This window comes from Lepisosteus platostomus, chromosome 26 (genome assembly GCF_059453375.1).
Source record: "Lepisosteus platostomus isolate fLepPlt1 chromosome 26, fLepPlt1.hap1, whole genome shotgun sequence".
NCBI lineage: Eukaryota > Metazoa > Chordata > Actinopteri > Semionotiformes > Lepisosteidae > Lepisosteus > Lepisosteus platostomus.
This window is the reverse complement of record NC_142636.1, coordinates 10002501-10012607: the sequence shown is the minus strand read 5'-3', so window position 1 is coordinate 10012607 and position 10107 is coordinate 10002501. Positions and strand designations below refer to the sequence as shown.

General features: G+C 57.4%; 1 protein-coding gene across 4 annotated transcripts in view; it reads right to left on the bottom strand.

The window, feature by feature from the left end:
• Positions 1–476: 476 nt before the first annotated feature.
• Positions 477–10107, bottom strand: part of rorc (RAR-related orphan receptor C) — a 41498-nt gene continuing 31867 nt past the window's right edge. For all 4 annotated transcript variants that reach the window (XM_088620696.1, XM_088620698.1, XM_088620700.1 and 1 more), the window contains 10 exons: positions 7578–7663; positions 6557–6698; positions 5290–5664; positions 4693–4860; positions 4082–4203; positions 3429–3561; positions 3209–3316; positions 2444–2554; positions 2250–2359; positions 477–1576 (listed from right to left, as the gene is read on the bottom strand). In XM_088620696.1, coding sequence (XP_088476822.1) covers positions 1415–1576; positions 2250–2359; positions 2444–2554; positions 3209–3316; positions 3429–3561; positions 4082–4203; positions 4693–4860; positions 5290–5664; positions 6557–6698; positions 7578–7663 — 1517 coding nt within the window. In that variant the 3' untranslated portion in view covers positions 477–1414. The remainder of the gene's footprint in view (positions 1577–2249; positions 2360–2443; positions 2555–3208; positions 3317–3428; positions 3562–4081; positions 4204–4692; positions 4861–5289; positions 5665–6556; positions 6699–7577; positions 7664–10107) is intronic.

The following is a 10107-nucleotide window of genomic DNA, read 5'->3' as shown; positions in this document are numbered from 1 at the left end:
AGAAGGAGAGGAACAGAGGGAAGAGGAAAAAGAGAGAGAGACAGAAATGAAGGAGAGAGAACAACAATTAAATCCAAATTAACGCTAATAACCAGGAACCACCCACTGCTAAACATGAATCACTTGTTTATAAACGAAGTCTGATTCTTTTGTCTACCAGGCACGAGAGCAGCTGTTAGCTCTCAGTGCAGAGCCGCAGTGACACTCTGGACTGTGTTGTGCAGAAGTCAAGACTGACCTACCTCACGCAACAGCTTATAACTGTCTTGACCACAACCGTGATTGTGACATGTGCAGTGCACAGAGCCAGGCAAAGATCCCACGTGTCAGGCACCGGAACATGCTACTCCACATGTGAGGAGCACAGAGACATGCAAAGAACAGAAATGTGATGCAGAGCGACATGCAAATGTCATGGGTAGCACACAGGAAAACGCCATTTCATATGTGAACCACGGCACCACTGCAAAGCTTAATCACTTTTCACATTTTATTGTAACAATTATCATTGACAGTGATTACAAATAATGACAATTCAAGAGTTAAAATAAGGGAATCAAAACAATGGAGACAAACACATTTACAGATCTTGACCCACAGCCAGAAAAACAAGCTACAGTACATCTTCCTGCTCATCTTCCTCATGTAGCTCTACTTTAAAGCTTAAAAGCAAAGGAGCAATTTCTCTCAGCCACACTCCTATCACACACCAGCACACGGGCCGGGGAACTTCCTGCACAGACACAAAGACACACTCTGTCACTTCCACAACTGCACACACAGACACACATACTCTCCCACTCACACAGCTGTACAGGCATACACACACTCACACAATTGGACACACAGACACACACTCACACAATTGGACACACACACGTACTCACACAATTGGACACACTCTCAAACTGAGACAATTAGACACACACTCGCACTCACAGCTGTACACACATACACACACTCACAACTGTGAACACATACACACACTCTCTTTCGACCACACAATTAGACACATGTATACATTCTCACACTCACACAACTGAATGCAGACACACTCACAGTCACACAATTGACACACACAGATACCCTCCAGCACACACATACTCCTTATTTCACCAGATTCCCAAATTCATACATTTTCCTGTTACAGCTGGTTTGCAGCAGAGCCCTGTGACAGATACAAATCACCATTCAAACACATTGTATTGTTTAAATTATAATCAGCACTGTTTCCCCTACAAAAAGTATTTAAAAAAACAATAATTACTCAGATATTTATCTAAAATATACAATAGCTATTCCCCAGACTCATAAAAGAATATATATATATATTTTAAATGCTTTCATCTTAATGTCAAGAATAAAAGAATTTACAGGACAGACAGGTATCAGTGTATGCAGCGGAGGGCGCAGTTCACTCCCTGGCCAGCGGGGGCTCACTGTCAGAGGTGAAGAGCTCTTTGTAAAGAGGGGGGAACAGGGAGTGGACGATGAGGGGGTACAACTGGCGGAAGGAGCGCAGCTTCTCCATGTGGAGAGAGCACAGGGACTTCAGCACCGCCATCTTCTGGTAGAGCTGGGAATGACACCCAGGGACGTGGTCAGCACACTGATATTTTCTGGACAGGGCAGGAGTGTCCCAGTATAGCGTCTATATGCTCCTGCACCCCCAGCACTGCCTCTCTCCTCGCTGTCCTCCCTCCCCCCTCTTCCTCTGTCCTCCTCTCCTTCCCACCTACACCCCTCCATCTCACTTTCCCTCTTCCTGCCTTACACCTCTCTGCTCCTGCTCCTTTCTACCCCTGTCCCTCTCTCCTCTCTCCTCCAGTCCCTCCTCTCTCTTTTGCTGTCCCCCTGACCCCCTCTCGCTCCTCCTCCTCTCCCCCTGTCCCCCTCTCTCTCCTCTCTCGTCTCCTCCCGTTCCCCTCTCTCTCTCCTCCTCTCCCCCTGTCCCCCTCTCTCTCCTCCTCCTCTCCCCCTGTCCCCCTCTCTCTCTCCTCTCCCCCTGTCCCCCTCTCTCTCCTCCTCTCCCCCTGTCCCCCTCTCTCTCCTCCCGTCCCTCTGACCCCTCTCTCTCTCTCCTCTCCCCCTGTCCCCCTCTCTCTCCTCCTCTCCCCCTGTCCCCCTCTCTCTCCTCCCGTCCCTCTGACCCCTCTCTCTCTCTCCTCTCCCCCTGTCCCCCTCTCTCTCTCTCTCTCCTCCTCTCCCCCTGTCCCCCTCTCTCTCCTCCAGCCCCTGACCCCTCTCACCTTGTTCAGCAGGCCCGGGTGCTGGCTCCTCTGCAGGGTGTGGGTGAAGGCCAGCTCCACTCGCCCGCGCAGCCTCTCCACCTGGGCTGGCTCCTGCAGCCAGGGCCGCTCTGGCAGCGAGAGAGAGAGACAGTGAGGAGAGACGGGGCGAGAGAGGACAGGGTGCGTGTGGTGCTTGTTTCTGTCATGCACACCTGGGTTGATGAGCACCAGAGCGGTGAAGAGCGCCACCTCCTGTTCGCTGAGGTGCAGTGCACACAGGCTGTGGGCGAAATCGAAGATGGCCAGGATCAGGTCACTGCAGCCTGGAGAGAGAGGCAGAGGTGGACAGAGTGAACACTGATGCTCTTGTGTCTGCAGGCCTGGAATTTGAGATTTGTGTCTGAATTTGTGAGTCGGTGTGTCTGTCAGTCAGTGTGTCAGTCTGTGTGTCGGCCAGTCAGTGTGTCAGCATTTCAGACTGTTGCTCAGTCTGTGTATCAGTGTGTGTGTGTGTCAGTGTGTCAGTGTGTGTGTGGGTATCAGTGTGTGTATCAGGGTGTCAGTGTGTCAGTGTGTGTGTGGGTATCAGTGTGTGTATCAGGGTGTCAGTGTGTCAGTGTGTGTCTGTGTATCAGTGTGTGTATCAGGGTGTCAGTGTGTGTGTGTAAGTTGTGTGTGTGTGTATCAGTGTGTGTGTCAGTGTGTGTGTGGGTATCAGTGTGTGTGTCAGTGTGTGTGTCAGTGTGTGTGTGGGTATCAGTGTGTGTGTCAGTGTGTGTGTCAGTGTGTGTGTGGGTATCAGTGTGTGTGTCAGTGTGTCAGTGTGTGTGTGGGTATCAGTGTGTGTGTCAGGGTGTCAGTGTGTGTGGGTATCAGTGTGTGTGTCAGTGTGTCAGTGTGTGTGGGTATCAGTGTGTGTATCAGTGTGTCAGTGTGTGTGTGTAAGTTGTGTGTGTGTGTATCAGTGTGTATCTCACCCAGCGACTTGAAGACTTCACTCCCAGCGTACTTCCCTTCGAAGAACACGGTGCTGTTCTCTGGATTAAACACCCGGCTCATCCGGATCAGAACCACCTCCATGGAGCCTGGGCGGCAGAGAGGGAGGGTGAGGGGGGGTGTGGACAGCTCTGTGCAGCACACAGCGGTACCGGTCCAATACGGGACGGGCGGGTCGGTCTGACCGACTCCCTCGCTCACCTGCTTTCAGCAGCACGATCTGGTCGTTCTGGCAGAGGTCCAGGAAGCCATCCACACGCTTGGCGAACTCCACCACGTACTGAATGGCATCAGTCAGCCGGCAAGCACAGCGCTCCCACATCTCCTCCACCGACTGGACAGACAGGGACAGACGGGGACAGACAGGGCAGGGGGAGAGAGAGGGACAGACAGGGACAGAGAGGGACAGGGGCACAGAGAGGGACAGAGAGAGACAGGGGACAGAGAGGGACAGGGGGACAGACAGAGACAGAGAGGGACAGGGGGACAGACAGGGACAGAGAGGGGACAAAAAAGGACAGGTGGGCAAAGAGGGACAAGGGACAGACAGGGACGGAGAGGGACAGGGGGACAGACAGGAACAGAGAGGGACAGGGGCACAGACAGGAACAGAGAGAGACAGGGGACAGAGAGGGACAGGGGGACAGACAGGAACAGAGAGGGGACAAAAAAGGACAGGTGGGCAAAGAGGGACAAGGGACAGACAGGGACAGGGGCACAGGAGGACAGAGAGGGAGAAAAGGACATGGGGCTGTTAGTCCCTGTGTGTCTCTCTCGGAGCCCCCAGTGCCCGAGGGACAGTGACCTCCGCGGACGGAGCCGTTACTCAGGACGATCGCGCTCACTGGCCTCACCTTCCTCTGGTAGGCCAGCACCTCCTCCCCGCTGAAGACCTTGTAGCGCAGGGCCTGCAGATCCTCCACACGGTACTGGCAGGTCTCCCTGTGCGAACGCACAATGCTGGCGCACAGCTCATCTGCACAACAGCACACAATGACACGCAATGATGCAATGACACACAACAACAACAAGCATAGAGATGTCAGTCCCAGTCGCAGGTTTCCCTGTGCGAGCGCACAACAGCACACTAGGACACACAGATCCACTCAACAACGTGCACATTAAAGGTCTCACTCTTTTGCAAACAAGAGAAGGCTCTGTCTTTTGTCTGCTCTACTCAAGACGAGACAAGCGAGTCCCTGTTCGCCATGCCTCTCGGGACCCAGGACCGAGCCTGGCCCACCCTCCAGCAAGCCTCGATCTCCTGCACGAGGCTGCAGGAATTTCAACCCGCAGCCACAGTCCACGAACATCAGAGATCGCCTGATCGAGCCTTGGCAGATTGATGAGGCTTCGCTCAATCTGTCGGGTCTGGCTGGGCTGCACTACCGCTCCAAACGGGGAGGGTACAGCCTGCCCTGCAGGCAGAGGGCGCCTGTACTCACTGCGCTGCTCCCTGCCTTACCTATCTGCAGCAGTGAGGAAGAGGGGGGCTCCAGCGTGCTGAGGAAGGTGCTGTAGAAGTCCACCGAGCTGACGTAATCCGCAGTCAGTCCCTTGTGCCCCTCTCTCAGCCCCAGGCCGGACTGGTCCGGGGAGGGCTGGCGGCTGTCCGGGGGCACGTACCGTTCCACTGTGGTAGGACAAGACAACAGGCTGTTTGGCCAATCATAACCTCCCACTTAAATTCAGTGAAGACTACAGGCTGTTCGGCCAGTAAGAGCCAATCACAGCCTCCCACTTAAATTCAGTGAAGGCTACAGGCTGTTCGGCCAATCAGAGCTTCCCAACTGAATTGAGAGAAGACAACAGGACCTCCCCAGTTAAATGGCATGAAGACTACAGGGCATTTGGACAATCAAAGTTCCCGAATTAAACTGAATGAAGACAACAGAAAGTCCAGCCAGTCAAGAGTTCTCTAATTACACAGAGTGGCGAATGCAGGCCCTTCAGCCAATCAGAGCTCCCTAATTAGACCGAGTGGAGGTTACAGGCCCTCCCTGGAAGTCCACCCAGCTCCAGGGATCAGGTGTGGGCATGGGCGGACGTGCTGCTCCCCTACCTTTCCCCTCTGTCCTGCTCCGGCCCTCGCCCCGCGCCTGCGAGCCGGACACTGGAGGTGCGGTGTGGCATTTGTAGGCCGGGCCTGTGGAAACGGCAGCTTTAACTTCGCTCTGGGAGCAGGCCAGGCAGGTGAGCCCCTCGGGCGCGTAGGGTGAGCTGTCGTGGTCCCTGTCTCCCTTGAAGGCCACGTAGGCCGAAGCCTGGGACTCGCCTAGCCGGGGCTGCCCCTCGCGGAGCTCCTTGCTGGGGTATGGCATGGCGGGCTCGGCCTCCCCGGGGCTGTGCTGGAGCTTCTGCTGCTGCTGCCTGTGTCGCTCCACCTCGGCGAAGAGGGAGTCCCTCTGCCGCTTAGACATGCGGCCAAACTTCACAGCTGTCACAAGACAGGACAACTCAGAGTTACTTCGGTCAGATCCTGGTGGCTTTCTAATGTTGTGAAGGACTGCTCACCTCCCTTCTTTCTCCCCTCCCTCCTCCCTTTCCGTTCCCTCCTGCTCCCTCCTCTCCCCCCCCTCTGTCCCCCTCCTCTCTCCCTCTCTCCACCTCTGACCCCCTCCTCTCCCTCTGTCCCCCTCCTCTCTCCCTCTCTCCCTCTCTCCACCTCTGACCCCCTCCTCTCTCCGTCTCTCCACCTCTGACCCCCTCCTCTCCCTCTGACCCCCTCCTCTCCCCCTGACCCCCTCTGACCTCCTCCTCTCTCCCTCTGTCCCCCTCGTCTCTCCCCCTGACCCCCTCTGACCTCCTCCTCTCTCCCTCTGTCCCCCTCGTCTCTCCCCCTGACCCCCTCTGTCCCCCTCTCTCTCCCTCTGCCCCCCTCCTCTCTCCCTCTGTCCTTCGTCTCTCCCTCTGACCCCCTCTGACCTCCTCCTCTCTCCCTCTGTCCCCCTCGTCTCTCCCCCTGACCCCCTCTGTCCCCCTCTCTCTCCCTCTGTCCCCCTCGTCTCTCCCCCTGACCCCCTCTGTCCCCCTCTCTCTCCCTCTGCCCCCCTCCTCTCTCCCTCTGTCCTTCGTCTCTCCCCCTGACCCCCTCTGTCCCCCTCTCTCTCCCTCTGTCCCCCTCGTCTCTCCCCCTGACCCCCTCTGTCCCCCTCTCTCTCCCTCTGCCCCCCTCCTCTCTCCCTCTGTCCTTCGTCTCTCCCTCTGACCCCCTCTGTCCCCCTCTCTCTCCCTCTGTCCCCCTCTCTCTCCCTCTGTCCCCCTCGTCTCTCCCCCTGACCCCCTCTGTCCCCCTCTCTCTCCCTCTGCCCCCGGGCCCCCCCCCTCACCGTCGCGGCTCATGCCCTGTGCCACACACTTCTGCAGCCGGCAGTGCTGGCAGCGGTTCCGGCTGGCCCGGTCGATCAGGCAGTTCTTCTGCCGCGAGCAGGAGTACGTCACGCTGGCCTGCTGGCTGCGCCGGAAGAAGCCCTGGGGGAGACAGGAGAGCGAGGGGTCACGCGCCTGCCTGCTCCAGGGAGACGGGGAGGAGGCTCCTGCACGGCACGATCCTGTCTGGTGCATTTTAGCCACGAGTGGCGGCACCGACCCTGGCTCCACTGCGCCCCCCTGTGGCTGTCAGGGGAGCTCGTCTCCCTCCCCTGAAACCCAGCTTCACGGCGGCGGGACTCCGACGTCACCTCTTCCCGCTGCTCACGGCTCACGGCTCGCTACCGCCAGCCCAGCTCACGTGCGCGCGAGCGGCATTCTGGGTAGTGAAGGATTCTGGGACTAGTGAAGTCCCGCTGTCACGCTGCTGCCCTGCACTGACTTCCCACGTGGGAAATTAGCTTTGCAATCAGGTACGAGACACAACACAACACAACACACAGCACGGATCCATTAACAAATAACAGCCACACCGCTATGATGAGAAAGAAAATAAATATATATAAAGTAAAACATACAGTGAGCAGGTTAAGAGCTGTGGCAGTGACAGAAGCCTTAGTATCACCGCTCTGGAATCCGGGCAGTCTAACTCAACACCCACGTGGAAGGAGATCAGACTCTCTGTGCAAGGGGCGGTCAGGACAGTCAGCGACTACCCTGGCACTGTCCTGCCAACTCCCCTCGCCGCCAAGGGGTCGGTCGCGCTCCTCAGACTCCGGGCCCTCCTTCTGTTCCCAATCCCAGGCTCTGGGCCCTGGGAGGCCCCCCGTTTCCCCCCAAACTGCGGACGAGCTCCCAGACGAATCCGTCATCGCTTTCGCCCCTCCTGTCTCATCACTCGCTTCCATGCACCGCGAACGCCCGTGTCCCCCAGGGGGTGCTGTGCCAGGAAAGGCGCTCTATAAAGCTGGGGTTACCCACCTTGCAGCCCTCGCAGGTGATGACCCCATAGTGGACCCCCGACGACTTGTCGCCGCAGATCTTGCAGGGAATGACCTCGATCTGGGCTGCTCGCAGGCGGAGGATAGAAGAGGGAGAAGCTTCAGGGGGGGCGGACAGTCCGGGACCGGGAACCGCCAGCTGCCACACCCCCCTGGGATACGACCACCCCCCCGGCGACCCCGCCCACCCCCGCGACTCGGGCTCCAGCTGGAGGAGAGGCGCGTCCCTGGCCGACGCCACCCCCAGGCTGCAGGGGGCGCTGTGAGCTGGGAGAGGCCTGCTGCACTTGACCCACAACCCCCCACCTTGTCACCAACGCCACCCCCAGGCTGCAGGGGGCGCTGTGAGCTGGGAGAGGCCTGCTGCACTTGACCCACACCCCCCACCTTGTCACCGACGCCACCGTGAGGCGCCGGTCCCCACTTGAGCAGTCACTGTGCGCCAGTGATGTGCCGCCGAGCTCGAACCTGCGACTTCCAGATCCTACAGCCCAAACATGCACTCACAGTGAGCGCCCATACCGGCTGACACACTCGGGGACCCCAGCGGCCCCCTTTACACACCTTGGAAAGCGTCTGAAGAAACATTCAAATCTGAAGCCCTGCAGTTACAAGTGTGGCCACCGGAGGGAGATGCTGTCCGGCATCTAGCAAGATTTTCAATAATGAGTAGATGAGCTAGATCAGAGAGGCAGATCAGACTCCTGGTGTGCCAGTGTGTGTTAAGTGTCTCAGTGTACCTGTGTGCGCAGTGTCAGGGTACCTGTGCATGTGTGTATGTGTGACACTCCAGTAAACAAACGTGCCTCACGCACACTCACTCACACACACAGCCCAGACCACAGGCCACTGCTGTCCTCATTCACACACTGATCGAACCCGACTCTCTCAGAGCTTCAGGAAGGAGCTGGGGGGGGAGAGATTGACAGCTCAGCCCCAGTCCCGCGTCTGAGATGAAAAGGCAACTGCTTGTTCTTCAAGGAGGAGAGTGTCCAACGCTCAGCGCAGAGAACAGCGGTCATCTCCGAGAGAGAGCCACTCAGCGCAGAGGACAGCGGTCATCTCCGAGAGAGAGCCACTCAGTGCAGAGGACAGTGGTCATCTCCGAGAGAGAGCCACTCAGAGCAGAGGACAGTGGTCATCTCCGAGAGAGAGCCACTCAGCGCAGAGGACAGTGGTCATCTCCGAGAGAGAGCCACTCAGAGCAGAGGACAGTGGTCATCTCCGAGAGAGAGCCACTCAGAGCAGAGGACAGTGGTCATCTCCGAGAGAGAGCCACTCAGTGCAGAGGACAGTGGTCATCTCCGAGAGAGAGCCACTCAGTGCAGAGGACAGTGGTCATTTCTGTGACCTGTGCAGAGGACAGTGGTCATCACCGAGAGAGAGCCACTCAATGCAGAGGACAGTGATCATTTCTGTGACCTGTGCAGAGGACAGTGGTCATCTCTGAGAGAGAGCTCCTCAGTGCAGAGGACAGTGGTCATCTCCGAGAGAGAGCCACTCAGTGCAGAGGACAGTGGTCATTTCTGTGACCTGTGCAGAGGACAGTGGTCATCTCCGAGAGAGAGCCACTCAGTGCAGAGGACAGTGGTCATTTCTGTGACCTGTGCAGAGGACAGTGGTCATCTCTGAGAGAGAGCTCCTCAGTGCAGAGGACAGTGGTCATCTCCGAGAGAGAGCCACTCAGTGCAGAGGACAGTGGTCATTTCTGTGACCTGTGCAGAGGACAGTGGTCATCTCCGAGAGAGAGCCACTCAGTGCAGAGGACAGTGGTCATCTCCGAGAGAGAGCCACTCAGTGCATAGGACAGTGGTCATTTCTGTGACCTGTGCAGAGGACAGTGGTCATCTCCGAGAGAGAGCCACTCAGTGCAGAGGACAGTGGTCATTTCTGTGACCTGTGCAGAGGACAGTGGTAATCTCTGAGAGAGAGCTCCTCAGTGCAGAGGACAGTGGTCATCTCCGAGAGAGAGCCACTCAGTGCAGAGGACAGTGGTCATTTCTGTGACCTGTGCAGAGGACAGTGGTCATCTCTGAGAGAGAACCACTCAGTGCAGAGGACAGTGGTCATCTCTGTCCCTCTCCGAGGGAGAGCCACAGGTGTAAATTAAGACATGCTTCGAGAACTGAGAACAGGGAGGCATGTCTTTACACAAAGGCTGGTGGGAGTCTGGAACAAACTTCCTAAACACTGCTGGCGGACGGTCCCCGAGGTCTTCCATGAGACCGCTGGACGAGGTCCTCGGATCGCCAGGTCATCCAGGCTTTCGGATCCTGGCGGAGCCACAGTCCAGCGACCACACCGGCCCTTCACGGGGACGGCCTCCGCGGCCAGACTGACCGGCCCCTCGTCCACCCCCACACTTGCCCTGACCTCCTGGAAGACAGCCGGGGGGGCAAGGGACCCCCGGGCGCCGCTGGTACTGGCTGCTGGATTCCCGCCGGTGGCCGTTTGGAATCTGGAATCGTTCGTGTGGCGTTTTGTGGTGTGTGTTTCCCCAGAGGTCGGAA